This window comes from Leptonotus elevatus, chromosome 2, assembly GCF_054856555.1.
Source record: "Leptonotus elevatus isolate MCC_2025b chromosome 2, RoL_Lele_1.0, whole genome shotgun sequence".
Classification (NCBI taxonomy): Eukaryota; Metazoa; Chordata; class Actinopteri; order Syngnathiformes; family Syngnathidae; genus Leptonotus; species Leptonotus elevatus.
This window is the reverse complement of record NC_141240.1, coordinates 29,902,710-29,922,332: the sequence shown is the minus strand read 5'-3', so window position 1 is coordinate 29,922,332 and position 19,623 is coordinate 29,902,710. Positions and strand designations below refer to the sequence as shown.

Here is a 19,623-nt window from a genome sequence, read left to right as displayed (position 1 = left end):
GAACATTGCATGTCATCTTTTGTGCTATAGAAACTCATAAAGTCACGTTTATAGCCATTTTTGCACGCTTGCTCACGTAAACTCCCAGAAAAAGCGTCTGGTAATAACAATAACAATCTGTCCCCGGTCTCACTCACCCACTGTCGACATGAAACACTAACTTGAGTTGAGAAACAAAAGTATTGAGCGGTTGTGACAATTAAACACAACAAAGACAAGCAGTTCAGATGAAGGGCACCCTGTGCAAAGCCTTATCAACGCACGGAAGCCAAAGGCGAAGCTTAACATTTTCAAGTCATCACTCTCTATCATCTAAGGTCAACCCGAACATACAGTAAAGCCCACTTTAATAACTTTCTGCTTTTCTCCTCAGGTGATGGTGTCATTGTTTATCAGTCATTTTGGCCAGATGTTGTTTTGGGTCTGCTTTGGTTCTTGGGTTTGTTGCACAGGAAGGGAAATCGTAAATGCCATTTTCTGGCTAAGTGGTAGTGGTTCAAACCTGCTGCATGTCGCACCGATTGACAGTAAAAGTGAGCAAGTGTGACAGCACTGCAGTGCAGCACGCTTTTGTCTGCAGGTACCATTTAGGCCCCTTTCTTGAGGTTTTATAAAAAAAAAGGCAATTTTTAATCATCCAGCCTAATTAACAGGATGTAGATGGACAAGATGTAAGATTGGTTTTACTTTTTGACCTGACAACCAATTTCATTCAGACTCAAGTATTAAATAAACATCAATAAGAATTTGTGGTAACTCGAATTGAGATGTGGATTTGCCGTTACAAACAAATACCGTATCAGAATGTTTGGGTTTGAGTGAGAATGAATCATATTGTTCGGAAATGTGTGTGCAAGTATGAAAATGTTAGCTAATCAGCATTATATTAACCTGTTAAAGGGACAGCAACATGAAAAATCAACTTTTTGGAGCTTTTCCTCCATTCGCCCCTCTATGAGAAATGATCGGTCATTCTGCTCTTCAAGCACCAGCCCCTCCCAACCTGAGAAAACGAGCTCTTGGCACTTTTTGACGTCATTAGGAGCGGATCCATCCCCCCGCACCGCCTGCGCGGAATAAACGCACGCCCACTTTCTCTGAGACCTCCCTCCATGGGACAATGACAAAAGTAGCCTTTGTCAGTAAACATTCTGTCCAAATGAATTTAAAGCAATCAATTATCCTTGACATTTGCGATGAAATTCTGGCTGATACTTGTTTAAATTACAAGTAAAACTTTTGCGCTGTTGAACCTAACTGAACGAATCGTGTAGTAGTTACTGCACTCGCCCTGTAAGCAACAGGTTGCCCGTTCGCAACTCCCCCTTGTGTTTTTTTCTCCTTCTTCTTTCCTCTCTTCTTCCCTCTCCTCCCCTCCTCCTCCACGATTTGTTTCAAATGTTTAATGAAGAATTGATGGCTTTTATCTTTCCTTTAAAGTAGAATGTGCCGACCCTCACATTCCACAGTTTCTTTGGGGTGGGGAGGGGCGGAGTTTTTCTTACCTCATTTGAAGCCATGCCTTCGTTTGTCAACTGTGGCTGTCGCTTTAAGATCGTGAATGTACTTGCACATGCACCGATTCCGACACAGATGCTACAGTTATGCTTTGGGCCAGAGGTGGCAGTTGCGAGTAAAATAGTGACAAACTGCACCGAGATCCTTTCATCTCTATATGCCTATAATTAACTATGGAAGGGCTTAAAATACGGTGGTGTAATCCCTTTTAACCAATCAGTCAATAAAGCCCATATGTAGCCTTTGTTGTAGCTGTTGGCCTCTGCCGTCCTAGCACGAAGGGAGTTTGCAATGACGAACCTTCGCAGGTTAGCTTAGCGCTATCTAACTGCCGTAAGACAGAACACGGAGGGATTTACAACTTTACCAAAAGTGAAAAAAAAACACCCTGGGTTCTACCATCAGCCAGCGTACGGCAAGGAACTTTAGAGGTTGAAGAAAGTTATTTTAAAATAAAAAGGAAAATCTCGGCTGTGTTAGCGTTGTCAAGCCGCAGCATGCACGCTATTCAACTGATAATGGGTTAAAAAAAAAAAAAGTAGCAAACCAGTGATAGTGTATAGCTACATTAATTTTTAAGCGTTTTTAAATGATACTCTAACAACAATAAATCAATGAACCAATAATACACAGAATTCATATCATTCAGACATGAGTAGCAGAAACAATAGCGCAAAGCCATTTTCAGCACCACACAGGTGATCACAATGGACCCGAGGGCGGAAGATATCCAGCCCTCACATGAGAAATAAAGTGTTGAGGAGTAATAGGCCTCTGGGCTCAATTATACTTGTGACTCAGCCACTTGGCTCACACGGGAGTGATATCATGCAACAGAGGATTTCAAAAGTATAAGGCTCATTGCTCAGTCTGAGTCGCAACCTGCAGGCATTTTGGAGAGTCATCCTTCCCTGATGGGACTACCACAATGAGAAAGGCCCTTACTCGAAGACCCTGGTTTGTTGGGGTTACTCAGATCTCTCCTTCCAGTTTATTAGACAATTTTAAGAAGGTGCTTCCCGGAAAGATGCCCCAGAGGTCTCACACATCATTCTGAATGCCGACAGGTATTATGTGTGCTTTACTGGTTCAATTTTTAAATATATAAAAGAGGTTACATAGTGATAGTATACTATAAATGCCATCTGTTGTATAGAAGAGAAGAAACATATAAAAAAAAATCATTTTGCTTGCAGGCGCCCTTCATTTGTCATGTATTGAAATTTTTGACAAACTATGTTATAATTTGAAGCAAAATTAGTTACCAGTTACTGTAAATGCTAAACACTTACACAACTTTTCTGTTACAACACTTATGTCCTGAAATATATAAAAATGACCATTTTTGAGTGCTGCAAACTCTTAGAAGTAACAGCATAGAAAATGTGAGAGGTTTTCTAGCTCCAGCTGATCCAATTTAGCACTGCAGGTGATCTTTAGTGTATTATTTATTTATTGGTTTGCTTGTTTGTTTGTTTATTTATGTATTTATTTATTTTTGCTACACGACCTTCAGCCATGAAAGAAAGAGACTCTGAGACAAAAAATTTAGATATTGCCGCTGTCGGCTGGAAACCCCACATGTCCAGATATGGTCAATTTCACTGTTTATAGTCTGCTATTTTTACACATTATCAACAATTTCAAAGTGTTGAAAATAGCTTAAGAACAAATATATGATGGCTTTTTTAATGCCCAATTGTCTGAGAAGTGTAAAACTGCCTCTTCCATTATATCGCCTTAAGATTGCACGTTTGGATTTTTTTTAACTCAAGTGAAATCAAGTCATCTTTATTTATATAGTGCTTTCAAAACAGCCGCAGCAGACGATACCAAGTGAACATAGTGACGTACATTTGCGGAAGTCTGTTTTGTAAAAAAAATTTATTGATGCAATGCTGTGGTACAGAAGGAACTAGTCAGCCACAAAGAAGTGTGTGCAAATTAATTTCTGCTTATCACACTGCTTAGTCCGCTCAATGTTTCACATATTGCATTGCATCTTGGGAAGATGATGTAACCATTTACCACAGTCATTTGCTTTTGTAAAGTATTAAAGGCTTTTTGTCTAGTCAGGGTATTTGTAGTGGATGGCTGGTGCTGGTGACTTGTCCTACCATATAAATCAGTGACTGCATAATAAATTAGCTTCTTTTTTTTTCTTTTTTTACATGTTAAATGATTTAACATGATTTTGGTGTGGTGCTGTGCTGATGTGGGTGCACAACAGCACATGATGCACTATGATAGCAAATTAAGGCATCATACCAACTTGAATGATGCAGCGTGTGGTAGAAAGATGGGAACAAAAAAATCATGACTTCAAATGCCATAAAGGACTTGTAAAAAGTGTTTATATCGTTGACAAATGTATTAGACTCCTCGTTAAAAGCCAATGCTGGCATTTTCTGTTGACAGTTATTATCGAGAATGCTTTTAAAAACATTTCATCCTACCTGTGTGACTCCTGTGTGCATGAGTGAGGGAGGCCAGACAAAGTGACAGCAGTAGACTCCACACACCGACTCCACACATACAAGGGCCCCGCTCCCGCATTCTGCCAGAAAAGAGGGAAGGCGAAATACATGCATACTTTATCAGAGAACACCATACAAATCCTGTGACATCAAATTGTCATAAATGCCGGTTAACTTGCTTCCCCTTTTATGCCCGTGTAAAGCAAACATGCATAAAACATGAAGAGCTCGAAGAAAACGGTAAAGCGTACCAGCCCAACAGGCTCGCAAACACTCGGCACCGCCTCATCATCTCAGCAAAATGAAATAAAAACATTTACGCATGGGGAAATATTGTTTTCTGCCTTAAATGTTCACACGGTAGAGACGTTTGACAATGTCGAGATGAGGAGAGGGAAACAATAAGATAAAGGGTGAAGGGCACGGGATGTTGGCAAAATCATTCTTTCATTTCCCGTCTTTTGCACCCAACTGGAACATGGTGTCAACATCAGAAACGGAGATGAGCCAGGTTCTCTTGTGTTAATACAGTCACTGTGTCTGTGTGTGCGTAAATGCGGATGGCTGCAAATAGCTGGCATCTGTTAAATGAAGAGCAGCAGCATCTCAAACGAGCCGATTTCAAAGCCTTCCCAGGTCTGCTGAGAGAACACAAGCAGTCAAAATCCACATGATTAAAAACAACATGAACTAATCGTATTTTATTTATAACAAAGGTTTGATTAATAATGAATCACTTTGCTTTTTATTTTAGGAGAGGACGCGTTTCTCCCGTTATGTACTGTACTCTAAATAGCATGTAGAGTGAAATAACAGCAGGTGTTTACATAGGGTTGAGTAGTAATGAAGAGGATTAACAAGTTCTAACAAGTGCAAAGAAATAGGAACAAACTTCTTTCATCAACCAGGGGAAAAAAACTTTGCTTTCCTTGTAAGCTTGTTTTAATTGCAAACTCTGCTATATTCATTATACATAATTACTGGAGGTTGACATGTATGTATGTATGAAATGTATAAATGCATGATAAAAATAACTGTAAACTGTTTTTAAAGGCAATTTGCCCTGCACATTGATCTTATTGCATACACATTTAATACAATTAAAAAATAGCCATATTTGAAATAGGCAGTGGGCCATATTAGATTGTGACGATATGATAGCCACAAGCAAAAATCTCACGGTATTAAAACTACTGCTCTAAAATGCTTGTAATAAATATATATATATGTAAATAAAAAAACTTTTGCATTGAATACAAGCTATTTTATTTTTAGACAAAATATAGAACATTTAATACAGAAGAAACGTGTTAAGTTTATATAAATAAATGAGAGTTGACATTCTTCTTCTGTTTTAATTCTTCTTCTGGGGGGGGGGGTTCTTAAAAGGAACCCCGACTCTCATGACGAGTTTGCTCTATAGTATTTATTTGGTTGTTACTAACACAACAATGAGAATTATTTTCCAAAAATCATTTCCAGTTTAATACATTTTATAGAAATTGTATTTGTTATATGTCGCAATGCATTCCGTGCGTAGCGATGTAGAAGGGCGGCTGGCTCTCTACCGAGCAATGTGAAACACCAATAAAGAAAGCAAGGTAACCCTCGTAGCGTTCCTAAAGAAACAACACGCAATCGGGAGAGTCACCCTCCTCCACGCCATGCTTTTGTCATTCAACAGACACATTTAAGAGTTTTGATCGTTCCTATAGGAACGTAACGGAGCCTCACCTTGCTTTCTTTATAGGCGTTTCACATTGCTCGGCAGAAAGTCGCCGCCATTTTACATCACTACGCACGGAATGCGTTGCGACGTAAATAACCCGCGTAAATAGTCCGCGTACGTCCAAATAAAGTTTCTACAAAATGTATTAAACTGGAAATGATTTTTGAAAATGGATCTCATAGTTATGTTAGTAACAACCAAATAAAACATAAAGAGCAAACTTGTCATGACAGTCAGGGTTGCTTTTAAGGCTAATGTACAATCAGTACAAAAAGGAATCTGTGTTTCTGTTTCTGTTATCTACAGTATAAAGGGGGAAATATTATTATGTAAATATTATTTGTTTACCATGAACTATCATTTATATAAATTAGAATAGTTATATCTTTACATATTTGTGTTACTCAGTACTTATGCTAACTATATTTTCTTTTTCTTTTCTTTTTTAAGTCGGTGTTCATTCAGTCCTGCTACCCTAACACATTACCCCCCATGAAAGATTTTGAATAGTCCACAAGCCACACAGTCCACCGAAAGTTGCATATATTTGATATTTCAACTATAACCTGTGATTCATTCATTTATTTATGTATCTATTTATTTGCTGAATCACTGCATTGTGCTTAGTGTCAACTTGCTCAGCGCATAAGTGGCTATATTTGATGTATTTGCAAATGTATGCTAAAAAAACTCACTCTGTACTTTCAGTCTTGTTTATAAAATGAGGGGTTTCACTACAACAAAACATGACATAAAAAAAACAATATTGCCTGAGATGGGCCAATACCTACAGGTAAACATTTTGAGTCTATGACCATATTTTGAATTGAAAAAAGACAGAAATGTACGTTTATTTTGATAGTGCTGCAACAAACAAATGTCACAAATTTGCTGGAATGCACCAAATATATCTGTAAATCCCTTGCTTGCTTGTTTCTCTACTGTTTTAAACAATCATATATTAATGTAGAATATCCTGAAGATTTCATTCAACATTTGAATACTGCACAACAGAGACAAAGTGCAGGAAAAACAAAATGCTAGGATATAATTGCAGCCCTGTAATGGGATTTGACCCCCAGTCCACACCAATATCTTGTCAGCATTCTATCAGTGTACTTTAAACATTTGGGCAAGCAAGATTAATTTATTTATATGATTCTACTGGTCTCTATTGTCAACCAATCTTGAGGCTTTCCGAGACTACATGTGTGAGTCATGTTATGAGGGATTGTGTATGTGTGTTAAGCCTTGGCTTGACTTTTAAGCAGCATGTGTGAGTCATCTAGAGCTGAGGGAAGCTGCAAAGCCAGACAGGCTGAGCCAAGACTTTTTTCAGGCTAGAGGGCATCACACACGGAATCATACACATGTATGCTTTCTTGCCGCATTTGTTGCCTTTTTTTTTTTTCGTCATTCATCTCCACCCACACTTTCCTCATGTCCTCACTTCAGCTCTTCTCGTCAACAATCGTACCTGCTCCCTCTCCGGTTCATTTGCACACACGGAGAGTCTGTGATAACGCAGCGCCATTTCATCATGACTACTTTGTTTGGTCTGTCTGCCGCAGAGCAGAGAGAGGCTGTGTGTGATGTGTGATGGCCACAGAACAGCACAGGAAAGAGAGAGCATAAGAGAAAGGAAGGCGGAAGGGGGGGGGGGGGGGGGGGCGACCATTGACTCCATTAGTGTCATGATCAGAATCACACACAAACTAGCATACAGTCACTTAAATTCAGGGATACACAGAATATTAAACTGACTGCATGCAAACAACACGATTCTTTCAGTATTGTTTACATCAGCATGTGTTGAAAACGTTTTGTGCGGCTTCCTCAGGTATTTCTGAGAGACGTCACGTAGAGAAGTCTACACCGCTTGACGATATCTGCCAGGCAAAATGGTGGCAATAAAGCAGCAGTGGATCTTACAACCCTGCATGATGTTGCTTTCATTAATCGAACTCAGAGGAGTAAAAGAGAAAGGAAGAGCGGGAGATAGTTGGAGAAAAAGTGGTTGTCTCTGATGAGTTGTGCAGTCTGTTCCATTCCTTTAATTAGTCCCGTTGGAATGCACTCCCCGCTACACACGCCTCATCAGCCTCCTCTTTATAACTCCGCTCTGTTTCTGAGCGTGTGCATGTCGTGGGCATGCATGTTTGTATGCATTCTTGCTAAAACTGGACCGACATCCCGCGGGCATCTTTTGCGTTCAGAGGTGTGAGAGAAAATGTAATGGAAATATATTAACTTTCAAGGTGTATCCATTGCTGGAGATTTGGAGAATATCCCACAACATCACTCATAGCAGGAATTAAAAGCAAGTCGTTTTTGGAACAAACACAAAAACACATTTTGGGAAAAAAACTATAAATTGAGTTTTGGTTAAAGAAATGATATGCATTCATTTTGAACATAAAATAACCTGATAAAGCTTGTATCTAAATACAGCATCCAAGTTTGAAGAAAATTGCTGAAAACATATAGCTGAGATGGAGAACTATGACGTGATTTATGGCGATACAACTGTTATCAAAACTGTCACCATTTCAGTTTCCTGATTATTTGGACATGGCTAAAATGGTGCCCAGTGGCGCACTTTGGAGTCTGGCATAAGTCATCACTTCCCCAATACATAAAAACTTGAGCACCTTCATTCACGTGAGTGACTATAAACGGCGCAATTGTGAGTTGTTATTGCTCGGCCCTTAAAATAATTGCCTAAGTCTTTTTTTTGGGGGGGGGGGGGCAAAAAAAAATATATTTTTTGTCTAAAACATCTCCTTGTGATCCAAATGGCTATTTTTTTTGTTTCCTGAAAAATCTAAAAAAAATTAAAATAAAAAAATGTAATGACTTAGGCGATTATTTAAAAAAAAAAATTAATTATTATCATTATTGCCATTTTGACTTGTGACGCAATCGTGACGTAAACTCGTAATTGTCAGTAGGCTAATATAAAATTGTGTGGGTGCATCTTGTGAGAGCATGTTTCTGTTTTATCTGGTATTTTTTTCTATTAGTGAAGCAAAACAAAAAGCTGAAATCTAAATAGAAAATTCAATTGTCAGAACACTCTGTATATTCTTCTGACTTATTGGAAGGCTCTCTTCTGTTGCCGCAGTCTATCCAAACTAATTGCAACCTCAAGAAATTTCAGCTGGACAAAGGGTCCCCAAGTACAGCCAGGAGGCATGTGTCTGCGTGTGCGTGTGTGTCTTTTTGCATGCTTTTGTTGTGTGGTCCGTGTGTGTTTCACCAAATGAAATCCTCAATTTAGCCTTTTTAATGCACTCCATGTGGCTTGTCGAAGACGCCAGTGGCTCTAAATTAAGCCTCCAATTTAACATGAATTCGGGGAAAAAATCACGTTCTCATTAAGACCGTTTTTTTCCAACTCCAGCAAAATGCACATCACAGACATTGACATTCACATCTTTCAAATCAGCTTTTGCCTCTTCCTGCCATATTTGCATGTCCTCAACATGTCCGCCACACACATCCCGAAAGCTTGATTCAACCCAAGGGTGTCACACTCCATCCGTCTCCCCCTCCCGATCTCCGTTTTTTATTGCTCTGTCTCTCACTATGCTAAGCTGCAGAGCTTGCTTCACCTCGAGGTACAATCCCGATGTCACTACAAATCCGTCGTCTACAAGGCTCCACAGCCGCCCCTAAAGCATCTTGAGGTCAAACAGACGTGCACACGTGCAAACGATGAGCGCGGCTGCTGACAGTGCAGATCCAGGTGGTAAAGGCAATTATGTTGACTGAGCCCAACATCATCAAAACCCTTCACATGCTGACTCCTGCTACTCACGACAATAATATGTGTGATTTTTATTGCATCTTATGCCTGATTCTGAAACAATAACCGAGACTTTAAACCAAAAAACAAACCACCACTAGCTAAAGGAGTTGAGAAATATGAAAGTAATGAAGAGGATAGAGTCAGGCATGGGAGAATACGAAAACAAAAAAATAACCTATGGGGGGACAGAATGTTTTAATTCAATCGCTTTCCAGGTTTCTGGACTTTTTTTTAGCTTAGATGTACTATTTACTCAGCCGTTAACTGATCATTCGAAAAGTTAAAGGTGTATTCAAGGATCGATTGTCGCTGCGTCTTCCTGGTGGATCATCTTAGGGAATACAAGAAAAACTAACTAGCTATTCTGTAAAATGGTTAATTTTGTTTTTTTGTTTTGTTTTTATTTGCTCACTTTTCCTTTCAGACAATCTTAGAGACAATTTGCAACATTCACATTTCACATATAATTATACCCGAAAAACAAAAGGGTTGACGGGATGAAGCCGAAGCTTATTAATTCCCGTTCCCAGAATGCAATAGGACGCAGAAAATCAAAGTGGTAATTTGTCACATATCAAATTGTGTGGATAATCAAGTTGATTGATGCAAAAGTTCGTCTTCGTTGATCAAAACGTTGATTCAACTCTTCCCTGAAAAAAATGTCAATTTATGTTGAGTGATTATGATTTTATAGCATTTTTTATGAATAGTTTTGCATTAAGTACATTATCGGACATTTTGGACAGTCACGTGATCACCGTGATGTATCGCGTGCTATAAACACGCATTGAATAACATAGCTGCCAATGACTACAAAGAGACTCACCAGGAATTGTGAATTGCGTCCCACGGCGGACATCAAAGGTGGAATTACGCCCTATAGCAAAAAATCACTTCTTCAAAAGCAGTACAGCCACGGAGGACTCGCCAAAGGTATGTGTCTCAACCGAAAGTGGCCGATAAGGAGGACTCATTCAGCCGGCCGGCTCATAGCGAGTCGAAGTTAGGGACCGTCTGCAAGTTGCGGGTTACAGAGGCTCAAATTACCAATCAAGTCACCATTGACATTGTTCAATCTGGAAATGTAAGTTGTGGACGGTCCCTAACCTGGACGCTAAGCATCCGGGTGACTTTTACACTGCCAGACCAGCTCTGTTGTGTGCTGAGCACGCTTTAGCCCACATTGGGAGAGGCCACCCACCACCGCCCCACCCCCACACGGAATGAGGATTTTGCTCTGATCAGAATTGGCGCAGTATTTGGGATAGAAGACGGCCTTTTTCTTGCCCATTACGTCAGCAAACTCGCATTCAAATGGACGTAGGCGGCTGCCATTTACGCACCGCATGTGTCATCACAATCACATGATCAGGATTATGGCGTTGACAACGATATCTTCTTGTTTTGATACTTTATCTGTTTAAAAGAAAATTCAGGGAATACGATGGAAAATTATAATATTGGAAAATGAGTTATTAGTGGTGTGTTCTTTTGAGGATTTGTTCTCGATCCCGTCAATCAAGCGCACTTCGAGTGTTTGTAGCATGTAGAGCCGCAAGAGGACATCCGTCTATGAAGTGAGGCCGGCTGCAGTTACTGATGAAGATGAAGATGAGGCTTGCACGTTCCCGGCGGGATTTACTTGAAAACATTTTGCAAAGTTTCTAATTAAACTTCTAGTGCATCAGCCTTTACTAGGTTTTTTCAAGTAAATATCACTCCATTTTTACAGTGTAGGCGTTTCCCTCGGACGAGCAGGAGAGTTAGTAGGATGGTCTTCCGCATGCGCATTTTTAAAAAAGTGAAAAACTGACATTTGGTTTCTACTATTCAAGAAGATCCTTGAATACACCTTTAAGTGACCATTTTAAAGAGTCAGTGCCTCAATATCAGCAACCCTGAAGTTTGGATCATATCGAGCAAATATTAGCGAACGTCTGGGCAGTAAGGGTCTTTAAATGATGAACAGCTCAACGTTGGAGTCTAGAAGCCTGTTTTTTTTTTTTTGGTTTGACTGTTTGACAGAAGAATTCTCCAAGGAGGATGATTTGCCTACAGTACTGGACTGAAAAAAATATCAATGACATCAGCAGCAGTTAGATGACATCAACTTCCAGATCACTTCCTACCACTGAAGTTTCAAACTTGCTATGTTCCAAGTCAATTGTCTGTACTACAGTTGGACATCCCAGCAGAACAGCACTCTGAAAGCAACACCTCCCTGTGAGTGGCATGCACGCACACTTAATAGCAAGCACTCCCACATAAAGTGGCATGCAATCTGAATAAAAAAATAAAAAATACATCTGCAACCTTCCGTGTGTGCTTGTGCAGGAGGCCTGTCAGTGTCTCTGCCTGTGCTTCATGGAGATTTAAAAAATAGGATAAAAGAGATGGAAAGGGATAAAGGTAAAAAGTTATTTTTTTTTTAATGGGATGAATACTGAGAATAGGTGAAATGGCACCGGCTCATCATCTTTGCATTTCTCCTTTTATTCCCTCATTTTCGCTCTGGCAGGATTATCGAAGGACCAACATAGACGCACTAATAACTGTGGCCCTTTTCTGATCTTGCAAGTTGTCCTAACTCCCCCGGTTAAGACCTATTTCCCTGCCCTAAATGCCTGATTTCATAAATGAAGCATCTGCTTGGGTGGTCTCAGTAGGCCCCTGTGTGTGTGTCTGGCTAAGGCTCCCACACGTGCAAATATGCACGCCATCATTTAAAAAATAGTTTGACTCTGCATTGCTTTCAGTTGGAGGGGAAATTGCAACTTTCATTGAAAAAGAAAAAATCTAAATTCCTGCTGCAGTATGATCTTTCGTAAATGCATACATTATTATTATTATTATTATTATTGTTATTATTATTATCATTATTATTATTATTATTATTATTGTTATTATTATTATTATTATTATTACGTTTCAAGCCACCTGCAATAGGTGAATTCACGCGAAGTAGGAGTAGACTTTTCTTAAATTATTTGTATTTTATTTAGTTTTATTTTGGGGAGGGGGGATTTACGCCTATAATAAAGCTTTATTACACCCCTCTCCCCACCACACACCTTTCTGTTACACCTCATAGATGGAATATTTAAAATGCAAAATGTAGAATAAATATTGAGCTGCTGAATCTAGGTTTCGTTCATAAATGTGAGCGGACTTTTTCGTCGACGTCTTTTTCCTCTACGTCTTCTTTGACATCTTCTTCCATGTCTTCTTCAACATCTTCTTTTCTTGTCTTTTAGCGGTTGGCAAAATTTTTTGGTGCATTTATCACCATTATCCAGACCCACATGTATTTCAGAAGGTGGTGGTAAAGCACACAAAGTTGTTTGCCAACCACCTAATGACAGAAGAAGAAGAAGAAAAATATTTCAAGCTGGTGGCCCCCTGGTGGCCGGTGTATGTAGTAATGCAGAACTCTATGGTGGTCAGCTTTGCACGGTGCACAATTCCATTTCCACTCTATTCATTCTTCTCTATCTTCACAAGTGACAGTGGCTTCCTTTTTATTTATGCTTGCACATTGAGTCACCAGCTGCTTCTTAGTCAGTGTGGAAGTAGGTCTCCTACTGATCCACAGGTCCCACATATGCACTTTATATAACCCATCTCCTGGGGTCTGCTCTTAAAGTAGCACTCCATCAACTCAAGGTCCCCGACCTGTTAGTTGGCTTGTACAAAGGGACCACACGTGATGTCAGGGGAGGCCGGATTTAGAGGCGTAGAGAAATAGACGGCAACAATGAATGGTGCAAAAATAAAATAAACAGCAAACAGGCTATATGACAAGTAAAGCAATTATATTTTTTTGCAGAGGTTGTTTTATTCGCATTCCTCTGCGACACATTGATACTTTTTGGAGGTCAGCCAACAGCCGGAGGAAACGGGCTGATAAATGGATACGTGATCACCAGCTGTAATTACAGTGTCAAATGAATTGCTATCTATCTACTATATGCACAGTGTGTGCGTGCGTGTGTGTGTGTGTGTGTGTATGTCCTTCGTAGCTTCCCGGGGGTGCACTTGCAATTTCAGTACACATAACAACAGATGGACTCCAGTGACACACATATGCATGCAAATGCACACACAAGCAAGTAGCCTCAATTATTATATTCCCAAAAAAGCAATGTGTGATATTATTTATAACTATTTGCATTCCTGTGTGCTGCGATAGGGGTATGGACGTACCGTGATCGTGGAAAGCCATTGCTATGAAATCTCACGGCGGGCCAGGTAGGTTAGCAGCCACAAATGTGGTTTGTCACATTAGAATACAGTTTACAGAGCCAGAGTCTGTCTGCTAAACTGGAGCATTTGGCACATGGACACACAAACTAATACTGCAGTCACAAGCTACAAATCACAATGAGCCATTTAAGTTTACACTCGTTGCACCTCCTCGACCAGGTTACGGAGAACTGAAGCCGCCAGGGCAGGCAAACTAGGCTGACAATTAGTCGATTGAAAAATATAAAAAAAAAATTCTTTGTTTGCTTTACCGCTGCAGACGGCAAATAACGAATGTAGGTTAATGAAGCATGGGTCTATATCACAAAAGATGAAACGTTCCATATTTGGGGTTTAAATGCTGATCGGTCAAGTGTAAGTAAAACAAGAAAACAATGCTTTTTCACCACAGGATGCTCAGATTGTAAACATAAAGGTCCAACTTCGATGTGAATCCCTGCAGAGATAAGTGTGCATTAATGTCTATAGTTATAGAATTGTGCTGAAGGCTGAAATCTTCCAGGTTGGGAGGAGGCGGGGAAATGCAAGGTATGAAAATGATTCAAAATACCTTCTAGGAGGGCTTTGGTTAGTTCATTATCATTATTATTATTATTATTATTATTATCATTATGATCTCTTTTATCACAGTCTTTGCTGGTGTTCCTTTTGTGCATCAGCCGGGTGCAAACCGTGCAGCTCGGGCGTCAGTCACTCGAGTCATTTTTTCCGTTCATATCGTAAGCACCCTTTCTGAGGATTCGCGCAGATCCCAGCATGCAGATCTTTTGAATCTTTGCCATAGTAGCTATCTCTGATACTTTCATGATGTTTTCCACCATACCCTTTTTCACCGTACCAAGCGCACCAACAACCACAGGGATCATTGGGATTTTCATATGCCACATTCTCTGTATTTTTGGTTCTAGGTCTCTGTACTTGCTTTTCCCCCCTATGTCCTTCCTTATTATTATTATTATTATTATTATTATTATTATTATTATTATTATACAGTATTCAAACTGACAGTTTGTTGGAAATCCTGCCAATACCCTGGCTTGTAAAAATAGGAACGGTGTCTCTGTCATTCCCATGGCAACCCCATATTACCCACTTTGGTGGTCTATGATAAATACATTACACATATATATAATTACTAGACTTGCACAAACAACTCTCATGCGGTGTTAGCACTTACATTTGAGCAGAAAGGTCGCATGGTATCCTTTCTCTTGCATCATCCATTTTGCCAGCACAATATTGGCATCTGGAGCGTTACTGTGACCTTTTGTGGTTCTGTATATCCGCTAAATCTGGGCAGATGTTACCCACACTCTCTGTAATTTGAGTTCATAATACTTGGCCCCGCGCACCCGGACGCCCGCAAGACACACACTGACATTGTGGATGTGTTTACAAAGCATGACTGACTGAAATCTGATGATGAGGACATCCATCCATCTGTTTTGTATATTGCTTATCCTCGCTCGGGTCGGTGATCTCGAGCCTGATTGTTTCCAATTGTTGCTATTTAAACAAAAAAGCTGAAGTGTGCTCTCTGAAGCAGCAGTACCCAACTGTTTTTGTGCCATGGACCGGTTTCACGTAAAGACACGTTTTGACAAATCAAGTTATTAAGCACCGTGCCCCTCTTCGGCCTGCTGTTGTGCAACGAGATCAAGACTCTCATTCTGACCATATCACCCCCCACGCAGGCCGTTGGTTGAAAACCCCAGTTCTAAAGGTCAAATGACTTATAAATAGATGTGAAGATCCTTGTGCTTGCTTTAATTGCTATACTATGAGCTTGAATTAAATATGTAGGATATGGGAAAATGAAAATCCTCTATTTTTTAAGTGGGGCAGTTCTACAAAGTAAAACCACAATGATAAGCATAAGACGATAAAGAAACATCTCTTTGACTGAGCCAATCAAAACTGAGCAGTGCTATCTTTGTGAAGGCAGACTTGTGTCGGCTATTCCAGAATGGCTTGTAAGTGTGTTTTTTTCTGGGTTAACAGTGATTCTTTATCAGAGTTGTGATCACGTAAATGTGGTCACCTCATCCCTTTTGTCACACTATCCGGACCACACAGGCACACACACAATGACACAGTCATCGCTGGGCTCACTTTAGAACCTGATGCAGTGAAAAAAGTGCTTCGTTCGACAACGTTAATCCACACTCTGGGCTCTGGGCTCTGCCTCGTTTGCTCCGTTTGCAAAGACATATTTAATTAAATCTATCTTTCTTTTTAAGTACTTGTCCATGATGTTCTTTGTTCGGGTTCATCTTTGACTACTACGACTTCGACTACATTTTTATATACAGGTAAATACAACTCTGACGCCTTATCCCCAACTAGTGACAGGAAGCAGCAACAGCTCTGAGGCCCTGGTTACACGACGTCACACAAATTGTTAAAACGAGATAAGTGAAGCTTTTTTTTTTTTTTTTTCGGATTTAACCTCCTTGTTTTCTTCTATGCTCCATTTATGATGTACTCACTCTGGTTGACTGTTTACATGTGTGTTTTTTCAATAAAAATAAAAATAAACATGTGTGGGCTGACAGTCCGTGCTCGTGTGACGTATGGCGGAAGCGGTGTCAAAGTCGAGCAATATTTGGCTAATTACTGCTGCCTAGAAGCTTGGCTTGCATCTCAATGAGTTTAAAAACGCACTTCTCCATTTTTTGCGTGCATGTGGATCTTTTTTTGTAAACAAACGAGGCAGACGGATTTTTTTTCTACACGGGGAGGGTGGAAATATGCGGTTTTAAAAAATACCCTGCTACATGTGTACAAAGCCTCAATTGAAAGCTGCCTGCGGCCCACAGTTGCAGAGCTGAAACGACTTTGCGGCCCACTAGATGGCGCTCGGGGCCCAACCTGGCCCAACGGTTAAGGAACACTGATCTAAGGTGTGTGATTGTGTATAATGAAAATAGTATAAGCATGCATCTGTTGGATGTGAGGTTTTGAACAGTGAGTGGATTTTTGGCAGAAAAATAAAAAGTACAAATAGAATGAACTAGAATTTACTTGTTTTCTGTCAATTGCATTGTCACCTTCCATCATGAAAACGATCAAGCCAGTGAGATTCTCAGCAGGTAGATCTTCTGTGCATCTCAAAGACGTTCATGAAAATACAAGACAAATGATAAAATGTTAAGAAAATTCTTAGATAAGAAGAACCTTTTGCAAGACACTGTGGGAAATGTATCCTAGTTAGCACCCTGTTGCTATTATATACTCACAAACCTCAATTCTTGCATTTCCTTGGTTTGATTGCTCTTGCGCAAAAAAAAATTCCGCTATCACTGCCCCAAATTTTTATTTGTAGGGTAGACAATGCCAAACCTTACATTACTCTTACTGTGCTGTGAGCGCACACTCAAATGCACACAGAATGCCAAAGAAATGCACCCCTGATAGAACATCCTATTTGTTGCACATACGTGTCCTCACGCAAGCCTATCTGACACCTCTTGCGATATTTTTGCATCTGCAAATTGGGTGAACAAATACATCTCTAATGCTCAGCTATGTGAAATGCATAAATCATCCTGATCAGTAATGCATTCATATTATTCATTTTCACGCCTGGCACGAGCCTACTTAGTCTGCTTTCCATATTCTTTTAATGAAATTTGCATGGATTAACTTCCAAAATGCTTCCCGCTTAACTCTTGAGCCCACGGATGTTTCTGTAAGGGTTTAAAGTAGTACTGTCATACAATTACATCTTTTTAACTAACTAATCACGCAATATTCTGTCATTCATCGCGATTTAATCACAATTTTTTACTACTATGTTCTACAAAGCTTTTAACAGATATTTTCTTGAGTAAAATACTGGAATTGACACGAAATCATTTGTTCTTAGATGCCCGAACCCAAGACACGCCTGCGACCCTCGTGAGGATGAGCGGTTCAGATAATGGAGGGATGGATGGATGATCCCAAAGACTGAATTTGGCTATACAAAGTGTGCAAATTATTTTTAGAATTATCCAACAAGCAGCAAGCAAGTAAAAGAGAAAGTTTATCAATCTTCCCGCCAGTGACTCCAAAATGAGCAGGGGCTAAAGGCTGCCACAGGAAGTAAATACAACTGAGTTAATTATTTATATATAATTTAAATTAATCTCCAGAGTTAACGTTTTAATTTTGACAGCCCGAGTTTTAAGACGAGGTCATGTCCATTCCATGAGAACACACAATATATGTTGTTCACCTTGCAGGTCACAGAGTTCAGATGAATCATTTAAAAAAACGTAAACCAAGATAGGGTCAAAGAAAGTGTGGTGAATCTGTTATCATAGTAGTGTGTTTTTTTTGTATTGAAGGCCTGACTTTAAACAGGGTGCGACGTCGACACTGCCAAGTGTTGCCGGGCAGGCTGAGAGGCTTGTAATTGCCTCGAGTTATTAAAAACTTTGCATTATGGAATACTCCTGGCCATCTGCTTAACACTTTTTACACAATATGAAAACCATTTGAAAAATAAGACGGCGCATTAGGGCCACGTATATATACAATTTTTCATAGGGGGGGTAATATTCTCAAAAGATTGCCCCCACACGCTAAAAAATATATATATTTGTACGGGGCCCTAATACGCTGTCATGGATGAAAAAGGAAAGAAACACTAACTATTTGTTTTTACTTTTTTTTTTTTACCCTTCACATGCAGGGGAAGGGCCAGCAGGGGGCAGCACTGCCGCACTTGCCTACCTAAATGCACGTCGCTGATTTCAAGTTGTGATGCAAAACTAAAGTATACTGTGCAGAATTTATTGTATAGGCCTCCTCCAGCTGTATTTATAGGTCACTGCGCTAATTTTGTTCAAGTAAAAGTACAACATTTTTAGCAACATCTGTTAAATTTGTGAAGCAGCACATATGAATCCAAATTAAGCAATCTGCTAAAGGAAGTGTAGTCTGTAAATGATGGTGTTGCTTTCGCCCCTTGCTGGTTTTACTATCAAGCAGCTGCAGTTAGCTGTGGGGTGCTATCTCACAGAAGCACAACAGAGTACAAACAATTAAGTGGACAACAGATATCTAAAAAAAAAAAAAAAAAAAGGAGTCAGCTCTTGTGTATTTCTTACACAGCTGTGACAAGATGGGTTCACAATCGCACCTGATTCCTGCTGAGCGTCTCCGGAGACGAACACACATGCATGTGCAGCCAGGCATGCCACCTCATTATGTCTCATTACGGGATGTTGTCTACAAGGCGTGGCATGATACACACACACACACACACACACACACACACACACACACACACCCCAACCAAGATACAGGGTCCCATCGTCCCTGACAGCACATTGCCAAAATAAACAGCATCAGCCTTGTCGACACAGATGTCTCTCTGCAAGACTGACTTCAACACACCGCTGGTTGTCTCACACACAAACACACCTACACACGCATGCCCACACACGCACACAAATGTAAATCTGTCTACACGTCATACAAACACATCTGGCAGACAGACGCGCTAAAACGCACACACAACAGGGAGAAGAGGATCAGCATGATATTGATATTACACATAAATGAAATGAGAGGGAGGACAAGTGTTTTGGGGGGCGGGGGGGTTTATCACTGCTGTGTTTTAGTCGGGTGTTGTTGACATCTCACTTGTGTATTTTCCTCTCATATTTGACCTGCGGCACAGCTGCAAGGAGCAGATAAAGCTCAGGTGCCAAACTGTGCAGATGACAGCAAAGCCATGCAGGAAAAACTCCTGATGGAAGTTTCTCACATCTGACTGTCGAAATTCGGGTTACATCGCCAGCGTATGAACGGAACTCGTCCGTAACGCGAGGACT

At 40.1% G+C, this 19,623-nt stretch overlaps 1 protein-coding gene across 2 annotated transcripts in view; it reads right to left on the bottom strand.

Annotated features, from left to right (window-relative positions):
• The window catches only part of LOC147179536 (chemokine-like protein TAFA-2), an 81,413-nt gene that overhangs the window by 39,146 nt on the left and 22,644 nt on the right, over positions 1-19,623 (bottom strand). Inside the window, exons 1-2 of one of the 2 annotated variants that reach the window (XM_086068692.1) lie at positions 16,823-16,948; positions 3,975-4,075 (exon numbers count right to left, since the gene is read on the bottom strand). In XM_086068692.1, the coding sequence (XP_085924818.1) occupies positions 3,975-4,075; positions 16,823-16,842 (121 nt within the window). In that variant the 5' untranslated portion in view covers positions 16,843-16,948. Of the gene's footprint in view, positions 1-3,974; positions 4,076-16,822; positions 16,949-19,623 lie in introns of those variants that run through there. The other variant, XM_086068694.1, reaches the window with a different exon arrangement.